Here is a 25,590-nt window from a genome sequence, read left to right as displayed (position 1 = left end):
TTGTATTGTGAATGATAAAACAAAAGATAAAGTTTTAAAAATTTTGTTTTTATTTTATACAAATTTTCTATACTATATTGGCAGATATTTATTTCGAAACTCTAAAAAAATATCACACGGTAAGTGCGCTGGACAAACAATTTTGTAAAACGTAAATCGAACTTTATTTGGCTAACAAAAAGTTATCAACAGGTATTTTTTTTTTGTTTTAAATGCGTTTTATGGTACCCGTTGTTATCAATGTGCCAAAGCTGTATTCTCTTCATCTTTGTTATAGAAACGGTCCATGTAATGCACAATTTCAAATCCTACTTCTACCATAATCAATATAATAATCATCCATTCTAACCGAGTGTGATGTGCCTCATCCAAATTGTGCGAAATCAGTTCTGCCAATTCCACACAATGATTTATCTTCTCATTCATCACCTTTGTTCGTCTTGAAATACTGAAGTAAGAGCAAACTTGCAAATATAAGGCCTCCAACTCTTCGCGGTCCCAGTAGAAGTCTGGGGTATCTAGCAAGTCGGATGCCAAGTTTATCTCGTGCCTCAATGCGAATAGCTCACCTGTTTTTCGCAATACCTCGGCTCGCGACATTCGTATGCGTCGCCCCCGTTTTAGATCGTCTGTGAGATATTCAATGGAATCTATGTAACGGTCGAGCATGGCCTCCCACATACCTAGCTTTATAGAAGTTGCCATTGCATTGGAGAAAGTGTACTTTTGCAGAAAATTATCACCGTCCGAGGAAAGAAAAAATTTTCCATTATTAAAAAAAGCGCGTGCCACCTCTGTATCTGATGCGGACACCAAATCACCTTCAACATCAACGGCAGATGATGGAATGTACATGTAAGGCATCACCTCGCTTTCGCCACGCACTAACGGACTTAAGTATGGATCCTTTTCGTATGGACGCAAAAATGATAATAGATTATTTGTTTCGATTTCATTGAAATTCCACAATACTACTGAACCTTCACGGAAGAAAATAATATCACGCGTTTCCTTTCCCACAGGATATTTCGCTGTAGCATAAAGCACATTTTGTTCCACACCCAAATTATCTGTAGAAAAATATTTTTTAACTGTGTACAAATTTTGTTCGTTTAAGCCCTTCATTAGTGCTTCCATATCATATTCTTCGGCAGTCGTAAAAGCCGATACATTGAAAAATCCTTCTGCAGACAGATTTTCAAAACCGTGGTCATCCCATTTTTTGCGTAAAGTGCGTTTTTTTAAAACTTGTGCAACCGATGCACCAACACTGACTTGTTGTGCGACTTTGCGGCGATGCGCCAATGGTGGTGAGAACTTTAGATCGAATAGTTTCAGCTTTGGATCAAATTGCGTCAAAGATTTCTGTACGGCACAGTATTTGTTGCCAATGTTTATTTGACGATATAAGACACTTGTTGACCTCTGCATTAAAGCTGTGCCACCAGCACATCTAGCAAACACGAGCCGTGGAAAGTTCATGTTTTCACCAAATTTAAATTTTGTTATATTTTAGTAATATTTAATTCTCCTAATCTTGCTCACATCTATCTAACCGGGTTTCCTTGAACAGATGACAAGACAAGTGTTCAGTATCAGTCGCGTACAGATATTTCGCTAAGTACGTTCAGTTACAGCTTCTGTAAATAAAAATACCTGGTCTAGGTTAGTGTTTATTGTGAACTTTTTGATAAAAGTGTTTAATCTGGCAATAATATTTTTATATTTTCTATTGTTCTTTTGAAGAAGGCCCGGTGAAGTGTAAACAATTATTGTTTATATATTTTGTTAAAGCAAAAATACGCATAAACATAAAATAAATAGCGCTTGAATGTGCCTAACTTTTTACTTGTTTTCTTAAAACGTTGAAAAAATGAAAATTGCAGTAGAAGGCTGTGCTCATGGCGAGCTGGAAAAGATCTATGAAACCATTCAAAGCATTGAAAATGAAGAGGGCTTTAAAGTTGACTTGTTGCTTTGCTGCGGTGATTTTCAGGCTACCCGCAATCTCGAAGATTTGCAGACGATGGCTGTGCCACAAAAGTATTTGGATATGTGTACCTTTTACAAGTTAGTCATATATATATATAAGTATATATATTTTCCCGTAGTTCCTAGGTGGAACATAGTCATAACCGTGTAAAATTTGCAACATATCACTTAACTATTCTTATTTTTAGATACTACAGCGGTGAGCTAGTGGCGCCTATACTAACGATTTTTATAGGGGGTAATCATGAGGCCTCCAATTATCTACAAGAACTTCCGTACGGTGGTTGGGTAGCGCCTAATATTTACTACCTTGGGTATGCCGGAGTTGTGAATGTTAATGGCGTACGCATAGCAGGCTTATCAGGTATCTACAAAGGTCACGACTATTTACGTGGACGCTTTGAATATGCGCCTTACACGGACGCCACACGCACCAGTGTTTACCATGTGCGACAGCTGGAAGTGTTTCGTTTAAAACAATTATCTGGTGAAACAGATATATTTATGTCACACGATTGGCCGCGTAATATATACAATTATGGCAATAAATCTCAATTGGCACGTTTCAAACCACATTTTCGCGATGAAATGGATAGAGGTCAACTAGGAAGTAGACCTTGTGAGGACCTACTAAAAATGTTGAAACCCAAGTACTGGTTCGCCGCACATTTACATTGTAAATTCGCCGCAGTGGTACCACATGATGAAGTGGATGATTGCAGTTTAGAAACTGATGCTAAAAATTGCGAAGAAAGAGATTTGAAGCAAAAAGGAGTTAGCGAGAACAAGGACGAAAATATAACTAAATTTTTAGCTTTAGATAAATGTTTGCCCAAACGACGCTTCCTGCAATTACTCGACATTGAAACTTCACAATTTTCTGAAGGCGAAATTCGTATGGAATATGATCTTGAGTGGTTAACAATACTTTACTTGACGAATCATTTGACAAATGTTAAAGCCTCCAAATACTATCTACCGGGTCCACAAAATGCAGCCAGCACTGAGCGTTATAATTTTACACCCACCGTTGATGAAAAGGAACACGTACGCAATAAATTTGCCACTGACCTGGAGGTGCCAAAAAACTTCGCCCGCACTGTTGAATCATACAACCCTAATGAAGATAATAATGGACACGTACCGCAACCGAAAGCCCAAATTAACCCACAGTCTCAGCAGTTTTGCGATGCTTTAGGTATTGACGATCCTGTCAGCCTAGCGTTAATAATTGGCGGACACGAACTGAACTACTCGGCTACACTGAATGAAAGCACAGACACAGAGTTCAATGATTCCGCTACATCCTTGCAAACGGAACACTCCAGCTTGAATATGTCAGGTAGCACAGGCGATGCGTTATCGCCACGGCAGATAAGTCCTTTTAAACGGAAGAGTAGCATGGGTCTGAATTTGCCAAAACCCATAGCTGAAGTGGAAGGTGTGGAAAATGAGCTTGAAGTGAAAAATTCCGATGAAATTCATATTGATAATAGCTCTGGGGATGAAACAGAAAAGGTGCTTTCATTGGGAGTGGAAACAACAAACGAAGTTGATGAGGAGACGAATGTTTTGGGTGCGAAACCACCGATAAAAAAATTTAAAAGACGTAATCAAAGCGTGTACATGAACGAAGATAAAGAGGTAGAGGAGTAAGTCCCTTATTAACATATTCCGAATATTTGCTTTTTTTAATTATGTGAAAAACGTAAAACTGATAATTTAATAAAGAAACTACATAAATTTTGACAGAAATATTATTTATTATTATATAATGCACTTGTTCTATGTTATATACATTTTTTTATAGTAAAATAATAAACATTTATTTTTTAAAATTAAACAACTTTGGTAACACATCACCACATTTAGCAGACAGCTTTAAGTCGGCCAAATGATCGGCGCGCGTCTCGCCAATATTTACAATTGCAACTGGCAGGTTAAGGTCCTTCGTTTGCAATACCATACGATAACCTGAAAACACAAGCAAACTGGAACCGAGCACTAACAACCCATCGCTATTGTAAATCATTTTCGCGATCTGTTCCACACGTGACTTTGGCACATTATCTCCAAAGAATACAATCTCGGGTTTCAGATGTCCGCTGCACTCCGGACATTGTGGTATGCGAAAGTTGGCAACGTACTCGGCAGGTATTTCCACATCACCATCTGGGCGTATCATATCTGGTGCATCACGAAATTCCGGATTTAAGCTGTTTAATATATCCTGGAATTCATGCCGATCGATTCGATATTCGCATGATAAACATTTCACCGCATAACCACTACCATGTAATTCGATTACATTCTTGCTGCCTGCCTTTGTGTGCAATCGGTCGACATTCTGCGTTACAACCGATTGTATGCGTCCTTCGCGTTCGAAACGTGCCACTGCATGATGTGTACGATTGGGCTCTGTAGCCGAAAAGCTTGGCCAACCGACAAAATTCCGTGCCCAATAGCGTTGACGTACGTTAGCAAAGCGCACAAATTCCATGTGTTGTATGGGTTTGTGATTAGTGCGTGCGTAAAGTCCTACGCCCTCAGAGCGGTAGTCAGGTATGCCTGTCAGTGTTTACACTTATAAGTTGGGTTTTCACATCAATCAAGCTTTCTGTGCATAATTTTAATGCATACCAGACTCTGTTGATATTCCAGCGCCAGTTAACACAACTATATTGGACTTCGACATCAAGAAATCCTGTAGGCGTTTGATGTCCTCCTCCAACACCGGATTATGTTTAGGCACATACTGTTGTTTCGCGGCCCATTTATTGCTAGATAAATGAAAGCGTAATATTTGACTGAAACGCATTATATTCCAGTTTTTTTTAGCAAAAAGGTTCAATGTACTAGTAAAAAACAAATCACATAACAATAAAAATACAACTGCGTATACATATACTATAAACAAAACAAAACAGCTGTTTGCACAGTCACAATGATCTAAATAAAATCTTGTGTACTTTTACTTGCAGAATTAATGAATATTTTTACCACAATTTGAATAATTAAGTTTACAACAAATAACTATTTTCAACAAAATAATTGAAACTTTTACAAAATGTTTTAATAATTTTAACAGCATATTAGAAAATAATACGCATGGCTTCCTTAATTTATACGTGCTTATGGCCACTTGATTTTACATGTCTTCATCTAATAAGGAAATAAACTTAAGTAAGATAATTTTGTTATAATTTGTGAATAATTATATCGCAATTCGGAATTAATATATTGCTAAATCATTACTAAAATACTTAAAAAATTTAAATAAATTTGTACGTGCTTTTTCGCAATTGCATTTGAAGTTTTCTGGTAACATCGACATCATTTCACTTCATTTTCGTCAGAGAACGTTTTCACGAAACATTCGAAGTATTCACGAGCGTTCAGTGTACGATGCAAAAGAGGCAAAAGTCAGTTTGTCAGTTTGAATCAGTTGAAATGCAACCGTTTAGGAGTTTTGCCGGTGATTATTAAGTATTTTAAGCGTTTTTGATATGTGAATGTGTACGTTTAGCTGTAATTAATTATCGCTGCTGTTCCCTCTTGTATTAAGTGCATTTGGTGTAAATTTGCTTGTTGTGCTTCCAGTGCGCTACACTTGATGTGCAATAAAAACAGTTTGTGTTCATAATTTGCACTCCATTAATATTTTGCGCACGCACACCTAAATTGTGATATTAAACAACAGAAAAAGAAAATTGTGAAAGTTGTAAGAAGTATTAAAGTAAAAATATTGGTATATAAGCGAGATAAACAAGACAGCGAAACTTCGTTAGCAGCTGCAACAAATACAAGAACGACGCGAATCAACAGCTCTGCTTCCACGTACACTGTGAATTGACGCAACGTGCTGTTCTTGCTCCTTTTATTTTGTCTGCTTCGCAAGAAAATTTGCTGTCATCGACGCTGACGTCGCCGCTAACCGAATTTTGCTGCAGAAACCGCAACGCTACGTATGTGAAATTTGATTATTGTTTTTTTTCGTGTTGTGTTGGGTGCGTTGACTATACGCTGTATTAATTTATAGCGTTTATTACAAGTTTTGTTTCTTTTCTCAATCGAAAGAATATACCATAACTAGAAGTGAACAAACAAAAGTAAAACGAATTATTAAATCCATAATTGAAGAAAGTTGCTGCTTAAGTAAAAGAAGAATACAGGACAACAGCAAAAAGACAAAATGTCAGACACAAAATCGGTAAGTTTAGTAATTAAACCTTAAAAATTCCGTAAATTTTTCGAAACCTCCAGTCTATACGTACTTATAACACCATTTTTTGTTCAATTTGTTTCTATATTGAGTTTTATTTATAAATTCGCTGTACGAGAGCTGCACATAAATGAAACAGTCATTCAAGGGCGCGGTTGTCGTTGCAGCAGGTCAATCCGAGAGCAGTTTGCTTCATTAGCTGACAGCATGTGTGCCTGTATGCTTGTTTTCCTTGCTGCCTGCGTCTTCCCATGCCTTTTTCTGGTTTTGCGGGTTTGTTTCTCCTTTTTGACTGAGCATTGCTAAAAATATTGTATATCATTATTAAATGAGTGGAAATGCTCAAGAGAGAAATTTATAAAAAATATACAATGTTCTTTGAAATTTCTCACAAATAAAGCGATCCTATCACAAACATTGAATTTGCTCTGCTCAAACCCCTACGTAGAATTCACATACTTTATTAACATATGCAGCTGTAGCATTGATATGTATTCCAGAGAATGATTGTACATATAACAATGTTATCAAAGTCAGAAAAATCAAATATTTGCGCTGAAAGGGACAAAATTATACCCAGAAATTAGTCTGAATGCACAAAGCCCCCTACCTATGAACTGCAACCCTTTGATAACTTCAGCACAAAGTCAATTGAACTCAAAAAACACGAGCAACCTAAATTGTCGGGGGTGTTTCATTAATGCAAATTGCGCATTTTATCTCCCAACACCTTTTATCCTTTTTGCAACTTGTATTTTTATTTGTATTGGTGATAGTGAGGATTTTTATGAGTAAGCAGCATCAAAGGAGGAATTGTTGTTAGCATTAGTCACTATGTACATTTTGTTTTGCGAAAACCGGCTTTTTGTTCATACACATACCAGCTCAATTTCAAAGCTCGTAAAAGCTAATTAAAATTAAAGAGTTCAGATAATATTTAAATTGCAAAGAATATTTTTGATGTTCTTTTTTTTTAGTATACACTAAGTACATGCTTGAAACCTGTCTCAAAATTAATAAATTAAAAAAAAACAAATTTCTATAATTGTTTGTTATATGACTTTTATCAATTGAACTACCTAGATATGGATTGTTTGTATGCAAACATCAACCACGTCAAGATAAAGTGTGAAACTCATTGCTAATAGCTCCAAAGTAGATAATGTATAGTAAGTGTATATTATGGTCTCCATAATACACACAATATACTTTCTATTATTTAACATATTAATGCTTAAAAGCCATACAACAAAATCGTATGTTTTCAATAACCAAACAAAGAGGTGAGGAAGACATATGAGATATGTATGTAAGTATTGTGACTGAAAAATGTATTAGTTTCAGTTTTCTGTGCCCTATTTGATTTTTGTTTATTTTCATCCGTATCTAGTACATCAGCCCTATTTTCAGTTACTTTATCAATTGGACCGTTACACCATGGTTTTTTAACAAAATTTCATAACTGCAGCTCCTCCCAAAAGCTTTTAATTGGATTGAAGTCGGGAAGACTGACTTGGCCAATTAAGAGAACTCACATCGTTGTTCTGAAACCAAGATCTTACCGACTCAAAGTTTGTTTAGGATCGTTATCCTGTAGAATTTTTCATATTAGTGGCATACCTTCCTTAGCATATGGCAGCATCATCGTGTTCTCCAAGATGTCTCTATATTGGAATCTATTCATGGTCTCTAATTTTAGTTTCATTCGGTTTAGAAATTCTAAATTAATCTTAATTATGCACAATTGCGCCACTACGGTCACAACCTTAATTTGCATGCAATATGGTATATACTAACAGACTCGTCTCCAAAAGTCAGTCAGCTCAAACAAACTCGAACATATCCGTTTGACAAGTGGTAGACAGTTCAATCACCTTTATGACAACAACAACGAAAGGAAAATGTAAAGAACACATTAATAAAAATGAAAATAAAAAAAAATAAATAAAAAGAATCGTCGCCGGGGACGGGTGTTGTACACAAAAAGCGAGTAGTAGCAAACAGTACCCCGAATTAGAACGCTACTGCAACACCCACGAATGCTAAGCAGTGCCAGAGCGCAAAAATTCAAACAATAAGTACTCGTAAAGCATACGAATGGACTCCTAAGTGTAAAAGTTGCTGTAAGTGCCGTACTGGCGGTACCGACGCTAGCTGACGGTCTGTCTGTTTTTAAATTGTGGCATGCCAATATGAAACCATTTGAGCGAGTGAGAATTGTTGAATTATTAATTCAGTATGCTGAATTGTAATGTTGAATTAACCTACAGGCGTACCGAAGTACGAGCAGACAGTAACGCCGTTATGCATTCTTATCTGCCTTGAAGCGCATTTCAAGTGCCCTCCAACGAACACTGCCGCTGGAAATGCAATGTTTCCATTGTTTCGTTTTGCTGTGACTATAGTCCCTCAAAGTGTTTGTATTTGTATATGTAAAGCGTGTAAATTATGTCGTCAATGCTGTTACGAGCGTTATTCATTCTTGACTATACAATCAACCTAGCGGTTCGCGTTACAGATCGATTTGCTTGTATACTCCCTTCCCCGCCTGCTTTTCGGATGTGTCCCCTCTTCACCCAGCGAATTGTGTTTGAGTTTGACTTTTGTTAACGCTTAATGGCTTTGCTTGAAATAATTTCTTTTTGTATAGAAAGCGTTTATGATAAGTGTGTTGTTAGTACGCAAAATATTTTGCTCTGATTGAAATGCAATGCACGCAGTATGACTACAATTTCTTATCGTTTGTGTTTGCGAAAGCGAAAATTCCATTGCTTCGGAGCGTTGTTTATGGGCTTTATTTTGTTATTTATATTGAAAATGTTATGAATTAAAAATTTCTGACTGATGTGTGATTTCGTATTTAATATGCTTCAACAGCTGGACATTTTTAATAAAGGTCTGCGTAAATGTTCATTTTCTTTATTTCTACGGACCAAGTTTGCGAAATTGAAAGAGAAATAATTTTTTAAAGGTAGACTAGCTTATGTGATTGGATCAAGTATGTAGTTAAATATATACATACATGCATATATACTTTGCATTCATCGAAGCTCAGAAATTTATAGTGCTATATGAATAAGCGGGCAAATGTGCAGGAAATTACCAATACTGTATTTATATTGTGGCGACTATGGAACAAGGTATGTACTATATTAAAAAAGCTACGAAATTGGTAACACCCAGAAGTAAAGGTCGGAGACCCTATAAAATGTATATATGAATGTTCAGCGAGTCAAGTGGTTTTAACCATGTCCACCTGTCTGTCTGTATATATTTTTCATCATTTTCCCCCTAAGAAGATGCGCATTTGTCAGAACTATATCAGACCACAATAACTGTCATACAAACTTAACGATCAATTTCTTTCTGTTTCTGCTTTTTCTTAAGTTACCTTGTGACTTTCATATCAAATCACATCCTGCCTCGAGAGTCACCTGAACACTGGCTAGGCACGGCGCTGCTTTACTTATACATAGCCGGCTCCTCTTTAGTCACCTTGTAATTTCCAAATCAAACTACATCGCGGCTTGAGAGTCACCTAAAACACCTAACATTTTGTAATACAACTCAATCCATGCTTTGTATTTAATGCCAAATTTACTCTTTCATAATCGGTTTGATTTTAAAATCCTACTGTAATTCCTCTTAATTCTAAACTCAGTTATTTACAATTAACAAGTGCATCATATTTCAAAGCAATGCAATATCAAAACAACAACAATAGCATAATTGCATTACAAACACCTAATTCGCTTTTAATTCACCACAAATCTTCACACGACTAGCCGTCAGTGCGCTTTCGGTGACATTAAATGCATTGTTGGTGTATTATGGCATTTATTTTTTTTTTTTTGTGTTTCGTATTACAGTGTGCAGTGAGGTTATATTTTAAGTTACTCATGTTCAGCTAGAATTTTTTTGTGCTTAATATGGGCTAAACGAAAATTTATAACAATATAAACTTGTTTTAATATTGAAGTTATTTAGAAAATGTAAATAAATTTACAATTGTCAACTTATGCATATGTAAAAGTTAAGCACTGACCCAACCCATCTTGTCGACTCATTAAATACAGTACAAACACTGCTGAATGACTGCAATTTTCATTTTCTCTTGCTTTATGCTATTTGTGTGGGGTGTAAGGTGTATAAGACACGCGGCTGATGTGCCGTCACGTTTCTATAGTGGCTATGCGATCGCCTGTTCGCTCGAATGACTAACCAACCAGTCAGCCATATACTTACCACAAAAGCTTAACCACTAACTACGGGAACAATCAGTGTTGTCTGGGGCATTAATTACAACACTGTTACATTCAGTTCAATTTCACACTACTATCGTGTTCTCTCACCCGAAAACTTCTTTCTCCACCAAAACTATGTTTTTATTACGTATTTTGACTTTATTTTCGTTTTTAGTTTTCGAGCATTGAAACACCTGGCTATGTGGGCTTTGCCAATCTACCGAATCAGGTACATCGTAAATCGGTGAAGAAAGGTTTTGAATTCACGCTGATGGTGGTCGGTGAGTCGGGTTTGGGGAAGTCTACATTGGTCAACAGCCTGTTCCTGACAGATTTGTATCCGGAGCGCGTGATACCAGATGCCATTGGTGAGTTGTCATGTGTAATTATGCATTTGTATAAATTTTAAATTTTTGCCATTTTTGTTTTTAGAAAAACAAAAACAAACCGTGAAACTAGAAGCCTCCACAGTTGAGATAGAGGAGCGCGGTGTCAAATTGCGTCTAACAGTTGTGGACACGCCGGGCTTTGGAGATGCTATCGATAATTCGGATAGTTTTAGCGCCATACTAGAATATATAGACGAACAGTATGAACGTTTTTTGCGCGATGAGAGCGGACTGAATCGGCGCAATATTGTGGACAATCGTATACACTGCTGTTTCTATTTTATATCGCCTTTCGGGCATGGGTAAGTCGTCATAGTGGACCTTCAGACGCAAAGCAACAAAGTCGCTGGCAACACTTGGTGAAAAGACAAATAATTTCTTATAAGTAATGACTTCTTTAACTCGCTGACGCAATGCGTATAATTCCCCTATTCTTTTGGTCGAATTAGTAATTTTTTTTTGACAATTTTCCGTTAAAATCAGGTATCTTTTATCCTTTGAGCCCTTTGGAAGTAGAGACGGATTTTTGTTGGAAACAGATATCTTGGTTACTGTATTATGTTCTATTCGTAATGAAGAGATCTCGATAGACCACCACCTACCATTTGCACTTGCCTGTATATAATTGTAAAATATTTATATAACTATAAAACCTTGTTAATCATCCGCTCCGTTGTTTTATTCTACAGCCTCAAACCTTTAGATGTTGAATTTATGAAGAAATTACACTCTAAAGTGAATATAGTGCCTGTGATCGCGAAAGCTGACTGCCTCACAAAGAAGGAGATTCTACGCCTCAAATGCCGGATTATGCAAGAAATTGAGGATCATGGCATTAAAATATATCCACTGCCCGATTGTGATTCCGACGAGGATGAGGACTATAAAGAGCAAGTTAAACAGCTGAAAGAGGCCGTGCCATTCGCAGTATGCGGTGCGAATACGCTGCTGGAGGTGAAGGGCAAGAAAGTGCGTGGACGCTTGTATCCCTGGGGTGTCGTGGAGGTGGAAAATCCCGATCACTGTGATTTCATCAAATTACGCACAATGTTAATGTGAGCTAAGCAATTGGATTTTTTAATAAATGCCATTTAAATTTTTTTTTGTTTCAATTTCAGCACACACATGCAGGACCTGCAAGAGGTCACACAAGAGGTGCACTATGAAAACTACCGTTCCGAACGTTTAGCCAAAGGACGCAAGGAGAATGGCATGAAAGTCGAGCGTGATTCCATGGTACCAACACAGATTGTCGTGAACAGCGTCATTTCCGAGAAGGACCGAATATTGCAAGAGAAGGAAGCGGAATTGCGACGCATGCAAGAGATGTTGGCACAAATGCAGGCCAAAATACAAGCGCAACAGTAGGTGTAGCGTACGCATCTTATTCATATACATATATATAGAACAGGTGTAAGCATAAAAACAATATACAACAAACGCAACTAAAGCAGCAGTAACAATAATCAGATATAAGGCAAGCATGTACCAACGGCTGCTGCTCAGTTATGATGGATATAAAGCAAAGCACGGCTTAGCATCGCATTCCTATTAGTCACAACTACAACAAGAGCGCGCAAATGAAAAAGACAAATAAGAACTTGTATGCACGGTGCTTGTTAAACATGTATACATACATATAAACGCAGAAAAAACTTGCAAATAATGTTTTAAAAGCACGTTTTGTTTTATTTCGACAACTTGTGTTGGAATTTTGCGATAGCTTTTACGCATATACTTTCATATAGGCATTATTTTTGTAATTCGTAAACCTTTATATTAAAAAAGAAAAAATATGGCGTATTATTTTTTACATATATAATTAATAATAATTATGCTTATGTTTAATATTAGCTTATAAAACACGCATACAAACATATTTTGTATTTTTTTTTTGTTGTTTTCATGCTGGAAAATAATTTATATACACAAACATATACTATATTTTTGTAAGCGTAAAACAAAATTTTAATCACAAACGTTGCGTATTTAAGCAACAAATACAAACACATACATTTCATTTTCAAATACAACATGTTTTAAGTCGTAACAATAATAACGAAAGAACTCAGTACAACTTCCAACACATAAACTTTTATAATATTGTTTAAACATTTTTCAAACACACACCTTGAAACACATTCTAAATTTTGCTCATAACTAATTTATATATGTATATACGCATACCATACATAATCACTAAGCAATTGTCGTACATATATTACACTGTAACATAAAAATTTAAAAATATTTACACACAAATGTCTTCAAATGATTCCTCGCACACTTTTATGTTGCTTTGCCAATAACGCCTATGTGCTACACCAGTTCCGCCCCGTTACTTTTAACTGTAGACACATGTCAACAAATATTTGCATTATTATGCATGCTTATACATACATAATTGTTTTACAGCCATCAAACTTTAAGAAACCACACTTGTACATGCTTATTCATGTAAATGTTACAAAAAGTTATGAAAAAGAAAATACTTTGAACCTAAATGCCGGCATATGCTAGCTAGTTATAAATCAGTTTTGAAAATTCATAAAAAATTCGGCGAAAAGTATATTGTATAACGAACTTGCTTAAATTTAAATTGTAAGCCTAAATTAAAGACAATGCTTGTCATTTATAAATATACAATTTTTTAACAATTCAAATTACACATTAAATTTTATCTCTACAGAAAAAAATTAACCTAAACGTATATTTGGCATTTCATTTTGCAGTTCATGCGCCTTACCACAACAGTATATTTAAAACTGACTCCAAAGTGAAACTCGAACAAACTTGTTAGATTTTTCTCATTATAAATCAATGTAAACTTTTATAAATATACGCTTGGTGCTCTGGCTTTTCTCCTCCATAGATTTTCCTATACATACACACAGTGCTAATAAGCAAATCTTGGGTAATATACCCAGTACCATACATATGAACGATTTAGAATCATAGTACATGCAAATTAATTGAGAAAATTAAGATTATTAAATATTTTGTAAAAGTTTAATGCTAATTACATATGTACAATTACAAATGCCGCATTGAAAATAAATATACATGTATATAAATATATACATACATATTTATGCGTATTTCATAATTAAGAGTACATACATACACATATTTGCGCCAGTCAAAAAATGGAGTACAGACGATTTGCTGTTGATTAACTCAGTTATGCAATAATTACTAATAAACACCACTAGTTAAACAATTTCAATTAAAATAACAAAAAATATAAAAACAAGAATTGCTAGCTGCAATTGCATGCATAGTCTGAGTTGTATCTTATGGTTGATGTACAGTGGCATATACATATATGTTTATTAAGTCGGACAATGCAAAGAAACATGTAATTATAAAAATATAAGTTATATGATAATAAAAAATATAAATACATTTATACTCGCTTTTATACCTACATAAAAATAACATGCTGTATTTTTTGGTTATTGCTAGAAGTTTCATGTATTTTAAATAATTTTCAAATTTATACATATGTACATATTTCATTCATACATTTGAAAAAAACATCATCGAAACATCAGACGAAATCCCTAAAGTATGTTGGAGGTATAGTATATTTAATAAAATTTCAACATTGTGTTGTTAAAGATGCACAACTGAAAGTATTCAAGCTGATAACCCGCTTACACGATTAAAGCCGAGTTAACAACAGCGCGCCAGTCGTACTAATGCGGCTGTGTAAACTGACGTTGAGCAACACCAAAAGCTTCTTCAGGATCGGGAAGGACCTCTCCGAGCCGTTCGATACCAAACGAGGTTTCAGGCAAGACGACTCCCTATCGTGCGACTTCTTCAGCCTACTGCTGGAGAAAATAATTCGAGCTGCAGAACTTAATCGAGCATGTACAATTTTTTATAAGAGTGTACAGCTGCTGGCGTATGCCGATGATATTGATATCATTGGTCTCAACACCCGCGTCGTTAGTTCTGCTTTCTTCAGACTGGATAAGGAAGAAATGCAAATGGGTCTGGCAGAGAACGAGGGCAAGGCGAAATATTTCTTGGTTTTATGAAAGTACATATATGGAAATTAGTTTGTTGCTGTTGGTTGCAGTTCTGCTGTCTAGGGCGGAAATTACAATAGAATCACGATTTCATATAATTTTGAGTTTTTAATCTTTGGCAACAAATTCAATAGGTTTTTATTTACAACGCAATTGGTTTGATTCCAATATTGTAAATATTTACGTATGCTAGGCAAAGAAAACTACAGATTAAAGAATTTTGCCTACGTTGCCAACTATATTGGTAGATAAAGAGTAGCCAACTGCTGGTAAGAAAATAACGAAAATCGTAAAAAAAATTAATAAAATTTTAGTTCAAAGTCCAGCATTAAAAAAAAAATAAGTTTAAAGGATTAAAAAGAGTACTGAAACATTTGTACATACATATATTTGCGTAAATATTTTTATAAACGAAGAATCCATTACGCAGTGTTAGTATTGTTAGGGTTAAATTATATATTTCCCTAGCGATTCTCTTTACAATTTTTGATATTGTTACGTAGAAGTGCAATTCTTCAAATTGGTAAAATTGCTCCATAACCGCAAACTAAGATTATTTCCAGACCCTGCCCAACAAATAAATACATCAAAATATTTATTTTTGTATAATGACATCGTCAAAACAGAGAATGTGATTTATAACAATGATATATCTATAAAGTATATAGAAATCTTTAAAAATACACGTTCTCTGTAATTGGCAACCACGAACGTGTGTACAAAAGAAAACGTCAAATAGTTTCCGCATTTATCTCCCGCATTTCTTCGATTTTATTTGTAAATTTTTATTTTTTCCGACATTTGCTTTTGCACATAAAAATCTTTTCCTGCTCATCTGAATGTTGCTCTTCGACCATTTGTGAACGAATCAACGAATAAACCACGCCGTGGAGCAGCTCAACGCAAGCGCGAGTGTGCATCGTTGATATGTTGTGAGTTTAAATAAAAACGAAGTGTCAGTGGATAAAGAAGCAACAGTGGAAACAGCGCGAAACACAGCGACGGCAAAAGTGGTGGACTGAAATCGCACCAAATTTATAAATAAATTGCTATTTCGCAAATGTTAATTATTTGCCGAGGCAAAGAAAACTTGCTAAATAATTTGTGAACAAATTTTGCAGTAAATAATAATGAATAATTAGTGGTAAGAATACGCAATTGAAATACAACTAGTGCAGTGTGGCAGATATGTATCATAAGGCATGGCAAGAGGACAAAAACGTTGAATGTGCTATAACCTTTTTTGACATTGAACGGCAGAAACGGCAACAGCAACAAAAAGAAAAGAAGTAGGAATAAGCTTTGCACAGATCAGTGGCGGTGACCATAATAGAACAAGCGTAGCAAATTGCAGGAAACAAAAAGTTGGTTAAAGATTTCAGTAAACGACAGGCAGATGGACGAACATTAAAATTGAAAAAAAAAGACGTATTGCACATGGAAATATATGAAAGCGGTACCTTAGTATTTCTAACCGAAAGTTGATTTTATCTATGAATAATACCCTTGCTGTGCATATCTAAGCAGACCTCTTTTTAATAAAAGAAAATAACAAGCTTAAGGTACCAAATAATTAGACTTTAACTATGTCAATTATTTTGATATAAAGTTTTAATAATATACCTTAGTTAGTAAGGAGAAAACAAGATATGAATGGAAAATTTGTATGTGGTGAGCGTTGCTAGCAGTTGCAAATACCGTCCTCAGTTGAATGCAATACATATACAGATAGGTTTTTGTTCGCCTCTTGTCGTGCGTGCGATCTATATACATACATATGTATCTGCGAAATTTGAATGAAAATTCACATACGCATACCAAAAGTTTTGTGTTGTTGTGTAATCGCGTAAAATTCTAACAAGTAGCCAAAAAGATATAAAAATATAAAGCAAAGCATGACCGAACAACAAATTTAAAGTCTAAAGCAAGGTATCACACTATGTAAACCTCGCGAAGTGCAGTGTAGTGAAAAAAGATTTATCATTATTATCTATTATTTTGTTTGCTAAAATTATATTAAATATTGCAGCGTAAGGACCCATACAAACGCTATGTTGAAAACTGCTGATAAATGAAATAAATAGCGCGTCAAAAACAGCAAAATCAAAAACGTCATTAATTAACAAATAATCATTTCGGTGGCTAAAACGTTGTACCCCGCTATATAATCACCCAAATCAACTCCCTTGGATATTACGCGGTCACCAATCAGTTAACTAAAAAGCGATTAATGGCGTTAAGTTACTAATTGAATCGTGCTCTGATTGTTAGTATTGAAGTGTAGTTTACACTCTTCTCCAACCCCAAATTTGCTTTTGAATTAAATAGCTTAAATTGACTGTGCGCTGCGCATTGATTTTTCTTTGCATTTTTGAATTTGACCGGCAAAATTCCACCAGAACCAATGGCTAAGGACGAGGAAGAGGATGATGTTTTGCCCGATAAGGATGCGGCTAAGGGCTTTTATGCAAAATATGAACCTAAAGAGATATTGGGAAGGTAAGACTATATTTTGTTAATGTATTTATCACAGTTACTTTATATAAATCGAAAGTCTAAATAATTTTTTTAATGTTTTCGCACATAATTTGTAAGAGGACTGTCAAAAGAACTAGTTAGCAAAATACACATTTTAATACCATAAATATTTACAAAATACAGTAAGTATTTGTAAATACCATATACACAACTTTATATCTAAAATATAGAATGTACATACATATGTATGTATGTTTATATGAACATAGTCATGAAAAAGTATAGACCTACCACCTCCTCTATATGCAGGTATTGAACGTTTGGATTAAGGAATATAATATATATGTAACAAATAATTGCTATGTCTTGTAATAAATCAGTACCATGCCTGTGACAAAAAAATGTTCACAAATGTTCATATGTACACATGCACATCACATTGTGTCACTTAGATTGCACGGGTTGCTGTCAGTTTGATTTGGTATAAAGTAGAAAAAATTAAAATTTATTAATTAACGATATTACGGTATGTACACATGCAAGAGAACGTATAAAATGCAATTGTCAACATTTAGCGTGTGATATAAGGAATTCTATGGGCGTTATTGCCCATACATTGCTAAACATATGCATATTTTCAGGTGTTCATGGTTTTACTTCTTTAATCTACCACAATTATACAATAAATTAGCAAATGTATAACTCTTTGCATAGTTACATAGATAAAAAAGCCTAACATATGCTAATGGATTTCGATTCGAAGTGCCAAATTCAAAGTACTTAAGTTAAAATTTCTAAACCGTATCTAAAAGCCTTTAAGTTATGTCAGTAGATAGATACATACCTACAAATACTGATTAATAAACGCACGCATCTACCTTGCTTTTTTTGGGAAAGCGCTAAGCTATGTATGTATTTTCCGAATCGATATGTGACTTCTTTATTGTTTGAATATAATCAGTTTTTATAGAACAACTCTTGAGTAGTCCGTTCATAAATGTTAGAAGGTCGAATCCAATTTTGTGGCTTACATACGTATGTACATATGTATGTATGTATGTATATGAATGTATGACATTGTGTGATTTTTTGTATGATTTGTATATGATATACACTTGCGAATAATCCTCTTTCTACAAAATATACCATTTGCAGTAATTTTGATTTCAAAGTTGTATGACATTTAAAAACCTATTATATCTTCAGAATAGTTAATTCTGGCAAAAAAAAATTATTTGATTGTTTGGGCGCTTACGATTTTAAGCGTGAATTAAGAAAATTAGCTGATTTCAGATAAAACACAAAAAACATGGAAGTAATAAGTAAAAATGTGAATAATATACTAATAAATTCCAAAACTGCTTTATAATAAGTTTAGAGTGAAGTAGGTATATTTCTAATAGAACTAAAGAATTAAAAAGCTCATTAGCGAAAAACTTAATAAAATCAGTTAAAATCAGATTATTCCATAATACTTGGTGGCAATTTTCATTTTACTTTAATTTTTAAGTAACGAGTGGAATACTACAAACAATTCTACATTACAACAATTACTTCTACAATAAAAAAATTTATTAATGTTTAAAAATAAAACAATCACGCAGTAATTAGTGCTGTAGTAATATAAATCGCGTCAGAATTCGCCACATTGCACAAATAATAAATACATTTCAATAGAAAAGGCAGACACACGTAAGCAAACCAGTCACAGCCCACCAACCAGCTACACCGCTAAAGCAGAGCACCAGCACTGCTGCAATAAACCATGAACGGCATGAAATAACAGTATATACAGCGCTCAAAGTAGGGAGGTGTGTCTCGTACCGACAATATGACGGCAAAAAGAATAAAAAAAATATTAAAATAAATAAATTCCTATAAATTGCAAACCGAACCGTTGAGTGCAGTGTAAATATATATTATAGTATATGTAATTGTAGCGAAGAGGGGTGTGAGCTGTTGTAGCTTGCAATTATGTAGTTCACCTGCTCACGAACCGGTTGATCATTGCATGAGCACATTGGCATTTGCGAAAAAAATGCCACGTGATAGCGAAAAACAGGCGAGATCACACGCCAATTGCATACACACGTGTATACCTACATACATATGTATGTATATACAGAAATACAGATTTTTCTATTAATGCATAAATAGAAACACCTATGTATATACATAAGTATATGTGTGTCTATATACATGCACATGTGTTTGCCAGCAACGAGCCCCCATTTCCCGCATACGTGTTTACTTAGAGTAACGTATATCACTCAACAGCTGTTCAAACCGTCTGCGGTAGGGGGGTTAACAGGGGCATAGTGTTTTCGACTGTACATTTGCTATAATAGCAGCAACAACAACTTACTAAATATAGCATACATTTTGTTTCAAGCAAACACCAAAGTCACATAGCTGCCAGACTATAGCCACACATAGTGAAGACATGCCCAAAGAATCACAAAATTAAAGTAAAAAAATAAAACAACAAACAAACGCTTCGAACTTGTTTCATAAGCCAAGTATTTACTGGCAAGCGCCTGAGCAGCAGAAGCGGACAGCAACAGCGACAGCGGCAGCTAGCTGTGAGTACCGGCCCCTCTATTTAAATCGATGTGGTCGGGTGTTGGTGGAGACGAGCGCAATGCTTGTACTGCTTTTCACGTACTTGTTTGTGTGTGTATGTATATATTATATTGTGCTACACACTGTCACGGCCCTTTGCGAATTGCAATGACAAGCGAAAAGAACGAACAGGCCCTTTGGCTTTTAGAAAGAAAATATTAATATATAAAATGTAATAATTGAAATGAAATTTTTGTGTTATAAAATGCCACACGTGTGTAAATTAATGAAATTTGTTCTAAAATTATATAAACATTGTTATATCCCAAAAGCTTTATGATCTACATTTTTTTCTAAGTTAATTTTATTAAAAAATCGCGGAAAAATACATTTTCGACCTTTGAGTATTTTTTTTATAATCATGTTTTGCACATATTCACTAACTTTCAGCTTGTTGTAAATTTTAAAACTTCACTCTTATAAAATGGTTATTAAACCAATTTGTTGTTGTAGTTCATACCATTTTCAATACTGCGAAATCATCAAACAATTCTTGAGAGGACAAAAATTCTGCTGTTGTTTTTGTAGCGGCAGATTTTTGCCGAGTTGACAATCCTTGGCCGGATAAAAAGCCGGGTCCGTTCCGGTTACGTAGACCTGACTGTCGTGGGACGGAAGACATAAATTCTATTCTGTATCGGTTATTTAGACCCGACTGCAATAAGTGCGGTAACACTAGATTCAGTTTTGAGAGCATACACTCTCCATGCAAAATTTAAATTCATATCTCAACAATCTTTTACACATATGTATATATATGCATACATATGTATTGTATGGTATTATAATACATTTTTAAATTTCTAAGTGTTTACTCTGACGTAGTTTCATAAAACGTCCCGGAAGTCTTAAATTTAAAGCTCACATTATCAGTAAGGATTGCCGAGGCTAAGCTCGCTCTGGAAACGTTAGGCACATTCAACATTTCAAACACATCTATTCGTTGGATATTTTCTTCATTTCGCGCTGTCAAGTACCTTTATAAGGTTTTAGTAAATAATAAGAAAATAGCAATATTGGTGGTATTTAGAGGGATTATAGTGATTCAGATTCAAATTCTAGTAATAAAATTGAGATTTATACTCCTGAGCAGGGTATATTAAGTTTGAGACGAAGTTTGTAATTTAAAGAAGGAAACCTTAATTTTTGAGATATCGATTTGAAATTTTGCTAACGTCCCTTTCTCCTCATAAAGCTGTTCATTTCGCGGTATTCGTTATAACTGTTATCGGCCCACTATAGCATATAGCTGCAATACAAACTGTTGGATCAAAATCAAGTCCCTGTATGGAACATTTTTTTATTACTTTATTAGATTGTTGTCCTAAGCAACGCCATTTTGTTCCAACTATTTATAACGTATGCCTAACGTTTCATCTGAATATTTGCATTACCGACTTGGCCCTATTAAAATTTAAAAATACCACCCTAATGCATATTTGCCTCAAATATGTAAAAATAGACAGACAGCAACGAACAGCATCGACAAATACTGCTTGCACGTGCGATCAACAATCGACGCTGTGACATTTAACGAAAAATTGTCTGCTATCATCTCAGTTCAAAAGCTCGATTCGAGTGATCTCTCCACCGCACAAGCTTAATTTATTAAGATGAGGATACATATGTACATAATATTAATGTAAAATCCATCCATACATTCTATTTATTGTATGTATGTATATGTGTTTGAAAAATCTATATCATTTTATAAAACGTCAAATGTCATCCGCACGCTAGAAATTTTGCGTCGACGCTAATCTGTGCTCACAAGCCTTTCTGCTATCAATTTGTTTATATGCATCTGTATATATGTATGTAAATATATAGACTCGTAGGTATACATTTGTCTTGCCCATTCATAAACTTATTTTGATTTACTCATACTATACCTCCATAATTATGTACATACATATGTATATATTCTAATATATATATATATATATGTATGTATATTATATATTTATGATTTATTTCTCATGTGTTGTTTCATTAACTTCGTCACATTTTTTGTTTATTTCTATTACCATTATTATTTAATTTTTTTATTATACTCTACTTTAGCATATTTAGATAAGACAAGTTGCTGTCTGGTTTTATCTAAATACTATCAGCTTTTATAGGTCGTGAGGCTTTTTTGCTACGAAAAAAATGTTTTATTTTTTGCCATTAATTGTTGATAAATTGATTGCCTGGTAATTTATATAGTACATACATACATAGTACATATGTATATATATACATATTCATATAAAAAAAATCAATTTTTATAAGCGATTAGTTGCGTTAAATTTTTTTGTAGCGCAGTTAATGCCGAAGCATAGATTTTATTGTTGCTATTCAGTTCTATTGCTTAATTCTAGAGCGGCTGAATCATTTTACTTTCGCATTTTAGCGTGCCTTTTATTTTACCATTTTTTTATTTTCGCTGCTATTTACTTCTTTTTATCGTATTTTTTGCTTTGAGTATGTAGTACATTCAAATAAAATTAACGTTTTCATGTGATTTTGGCATTGAGAAAATAAGGTTTGCTTAATTTCGCGTTTTAGTTTTATTTTTTCATTTTTATTTATTTTCTGTATAATATGCCAAACTGGTCACATGCCATAGTGGAATTTTTTGAAAGAGAAACGAAGAAGTATGAGTAGTGATTCATGTTCGCGAATAAACTCTACCTGAATAACTGTTTTGCTGACTTTTATTTAATTTCTTTAAACAATTTTTTATTTTCATGTTTTGCCAAAGCGTTCATATATATATTTTATTTTTATTACTTTATAACAATTTTTAAAATAATTTTTTTTATTTTTAAAATGTTTTGCCAATATATACATACATACATATAGTGTTAGTTTTAATGTTTTTAAAATTAGAAATAATAATTCTCTTAAACGCCTTGATGTTAAAATATGTTTTCATAAATTTTGTATTTCTATATTGTCTATTAATTTCAAACATTCATTTTTATTATTTTAAAAATATTGAAAACTTTTTTGTTATTCAAAATTTTTTAAGTTATTTTATTTCGAAATCTGAAATTCGTGTATTTTGTAACTAAGCCAAATCTTAAAAAAACATTTTTCGCATAACTCTACTTCAGCGCCATCTATTGGCTTTTTGGAACCTTAACGCCACAAATGTATAAAATCAATTGATTTCACCACACATTCCGTAAATTTATATCCACAAATATGCATGTGACTTGAAAACGAATTCAAAAATATATTGTTTATGAATTTTAAAAATTAAATTAATTTTTTATTTAATCAAATTTTTTTTTTAGTTATTAATCAACACCACTTTTGTATACTTAAATTTGTCAATAAATAATTTTTTTTATTCTTTTTACTTCCGAAATTTAAAATTTTTTTGTATCTATGGGTTTTTTTTCAAAATTTAATTTTTTCGAACTTTATGTAGTATTTTTCATAACTTTCCACTTCCAAAGGTACTATTACTCTTTTTATATGTACATATATTGGTTTTTTCCTTTAGCTATTGCAATAATTGACATTGTTCAATTGCAATGTCTCGAGAGGCTCGTCCCTCGCCAATTCGATTGAATAATTGCCTTTGACGTCATTGGAGACAAACGGGAAAAAGACGCTTTTACGTTTGCTTAAATAAAGGAATGAAACAGACGTAAATGTTTTTAGAAAAATAAAACTAATTAGTATGTATGAGCATTAAGGTGGTTCAAATAAAACAAATGTTTTTTTTCGCTTCAAACTCTGAACTTTGTTGCTAGATACCTCTAAGAAAGGCACTGTAAGTGCATATGAGCTCTTAATCATAATGGGTAACGGGACAAAATTCACAAAACGAAGTATGTTTTCAAGTAGTTGGAAGTGTGATATGAATTTATCTATCTAATAATAATGATTGCCGATACAATTAACTTGCAAAACCTTTCTTAGAAGTGTCTATCAGCCAATTTTTCAGAGTACGAAACGAAAAAACATATGTACATACTATATGTCGTTATAGGGGTTTCCCATAGGGCGCTTTTCGGTTTACAACCAGAACATCGTCTTAGCTAGTCCTAAGATTAATAAAGATCAATTGTTATGCTCGCAGACTTGCTCTGAGGTTTCACTACTTTTGTGCTATTCTTTTGCTCGCCTCCACAACTATTGTGCCCTCCATAACTAACTAATTCGGCCCACAATAATTCTTGTGGCGACATTTTGTTACTGTAAATCTCCTGGTCGGTTTTTTCATTACCGCATTTTGTTAATTGTTCCCCAAAAAGCCAGTGTTTCGAACCAATTTTGTGAAATCTAAGTAAATCGTGACTGATTATTCAAGCCACAGTACAATTCAAGCATTGCTTGCCCTGTAGTAAAATTATAACCTAAAAATACATATAAATGAAAAAGTAATTTAATAGCGACGTCGAACTATTTTTTCCTCTTCAACTCCTTCACTTTCTTATTCAATCCTTTGCAAATACACAACCGTTAACGAACTTCTCACAAAGTTCGAAACACTTGTAGCTTTCGATACACTGTTTTATGTTTCTTTCGCCGAAAATGTGGACATTTTATGCGCTGTTTCCGCTTCTTGGCGCAAAAGTCAAAAACCTTTGTACGAAAGCAGTCAACCTAAAATGAATTTTTAATAAATAATATCAAAAAATTCGGCGCAGTAGTCAATGAGAGGGTAAGGTTTCAACAAAAAATTACAACAACTACAAATAAAAATGTCTAAATATATACACGTAAATGTAAACTACCAAATTTGTTGGCCTTTAATTATCCGATACGAAAGCGGATAGCTCAATAACATAAACAATTAATACAACAACAACCACAACGTCTAAATAAAGAAAAGACAAGACAAATAAAGTGCAATTCAACAAATCAAAATTTGCTGTTGACGCCGTGAGAAGTCGCTCGAGTGTGTGCTCACGTTGCAATGGGATCCGCAACGTGCCGTCGGCGGCGTAGCCACACGCAGCCTAGTCGCCAAAGCAAGTCGAGCCACTACTGCTGCTGCTGCTGCCGCTGTTGTAGGACAATGTGCCACTTGCTGCAGCTGTGTCATAAACAATGCTGCACAACGGCAGTGTGGTTGTTGTAAAGTGTCAAGGAACTTTGACAGTTGGTAAAATATCTTGCTTTATGTGTATGGATGTGTGTATGCTTGACTTTTTGTTTTTAGTCAGCATGTTGACGCTTCTTGCTTGGGCAGTTGTTTATCACCACAAAACGAATTGTTTATAATTTTTGATTTTTTTTTTGCTATCCACTCATGTTTTGCAGAATTGTGTAAAGGTAAATGAATTTTGTTTCAATTTCAATGTAATGATATTTAATACTGCAGCAGTTATATATGTAAATATATACAAAATTATGTTATGTCGCTGCTTGCTTGCTTGCTATGCTTTTTGATATATTTTTTAAACTTTTTTCCAATATTTTTTGTACTTTTTTAGATTTTAATTTTTAATATTTTTTATATATATTTTTTTAAATTTATTTTATGTATTTTCTTTTTAATTTTTTTATATATACATATATATGTATATATTTTTAATTTTTTTAATACTTTTTTTATTATTACTGCTTTTTTTTTTGCATTTGTATAGTTGATGTAACTATGA

General features: G+C 34.0%; 5 protein-coding genes and 1 long non-coding RNA gene across 16 annotated transcripts in view; 3 read left to right on the top strand and 3 right to left on the bottom strand.

Annotated features, from left to right (window-relative positions):
* Positions 1-27: 27 nt before the first annotated feature.
* LOC126759951 (required for meiotic nuclear division protein 1 homolog) lies at positions 28-1,598 on the bottom strand. The gene has a single exon (XM_050475210.1). It carries the CDS (start codon positions 1,480-1,482, stop codon positions 238-240), a length of 1,245 nt encoding a protein of 414 aa, XP_050331167.1. The 5' UTR covers positions 1,483-1,598; the 3' UTR covers positions 28-237.
* A 49-nt stretch (positions 1,599-1,647) lies between these two features.
* Positions 1,648-3,747, top strand: LOC126759949 (lariat debranching enzyme). The gene is made up of 2 exons (XM_050475208.1): positions 1,648-2,070; positions 2,181-3,747. The coding sequence occupies exons 1-2, from the start codon at positions 1,874-1,876 to the stop codon at positions 3,646-3,648; spliced, it is 1,665 nt and encodes a 554-aa protein (XP_050331165.1). The 5' UTR covers positions 1,648-1,873; the 3' UTR covers positions 3,649-3,747.
* Positions 3,736-4,911, bottom strand: LOC126759954 (NAD-dependent protein deacylase Sirt4). Its single transcript, XM_050475214.1, has 2 exons — positions 4,633-4,911; positions 3,736-4,560 (listed from the first exon to the last, which is right to left on the bottom strand). Exons 1-2 carry the CDS (start codon positions 4,808-4,810, stop codon positions 3,818-3,820), a joined length of 921 nt encoding a protein of 306 aa, XP_050331171.1. The 5' UTR covers positions 4,811-4,911; the 3' UTR covers positions 3,736-3,817.
* A 464-nt stretch (positions 4,912-5,375) lies between these two features.
* Positions 5,376-14,256, top strand: LOC126759952 (septin-1). Of its 3 annotated transcripts, XM_050475212.1 has the most exons (6): positions 5,376-5,957; positions 6,070-6,202; positions 10,634-10,826; positions 10,891-11,149; positions 11,537-11,902; positions 11,966-14,256. In XM_050475212.1, exons 2-6 carry the CDS (start codon positions 6,185-6,187, stop codon positions 12,213-12,215), a joined length of 1,086 nt encoding a protein of 361 aa, XP_050331169.1. In that variant the 5' UTR covers positions 5,376-5,957; positions 6,070-6,184; the 3' UTR covers positions 12,216-14,256. The 3 variants fall into 3 exon arrangements, with proteins under 3 accessions (XP_050331169.1, XP_050331168.1, XP_050331170.1); XM_050475211.1 differs by having other exon boundaries at positions 5,376-6,202; XM_050475213.1 differs by lacking the exons at positions 5,376-5,957; positions 6,070-6,202 and adding an exon at positions 10,189-10,206.
* On the bottom strand, positions 6,284-6,871 carry LOC126759956 (uncharacterized). Its single transcript, XR_007667127.1, has 3 exons — positions 6,825-6,871; positions 6,607-6,769; positions 6,284-6,516 (listed from the first exon to the last, which is right to left on the bottom strand). It is a non-coding gene; the product is annotated as an uncharacterized LOC126759956 (long non-coding RNA).
* Positions 14,257-15,676: 1,420 nt separating the features above from the next.
* LOC126759948 (phosphorylase b kinase gamma catalytic chain, skeletal muscle/heart isoform) overlaps positions 15,677-25,590 on the top strand; it is a 35,167-nt gene continuing 25,253 nt past the window's right edge. For 2 of the 9 annotated variants that reach the window (XM_050475203.1, XM_050475202.1), the window contains exons 1-2: positions 15,678-16,028; positions 16,914-17,383. In XM_050475203.1, the coding sequence (XP_050331160.1) occupies positions 17,289-17,383 (95 nt within the window). In that variant the 5' untranslated portion in view covers positions 15,678-16,028; positions 16,914-17,288. Of the gene's footprint in view, positions 16,029-16,749; positions 16,814-16,913; positions 17,384-25,590 lie in introns of all 9 variants that reach the window. The other 7 variants (XM_050475207.1, XM_050475206.1, XM_050475200.1 and 4 more) reach the window with 6 other exon arrangements.

The sequence above is a fragment of the Bactrocera neohumeralis genome, chromosome 5, assembly GCF_024586455.1.
Source record: "Bactrocera neohumeralis isolate Rockhampton chromosome 5, APGP_CSIRO_Bneo_wtdbg2-racon-allhic-juicebox.fasta_v2, whole genome shotgun sequence".
Lineage (NCBI taxonomy): Eukaryota > Metazoa > Arthropoda > Insecta > Diptera > Tephritidae > Bactrocera > Bactrocera neohumeralis.
This window is presented reverse-complemented; position numbering and strand designations above follow the sequence as displayed.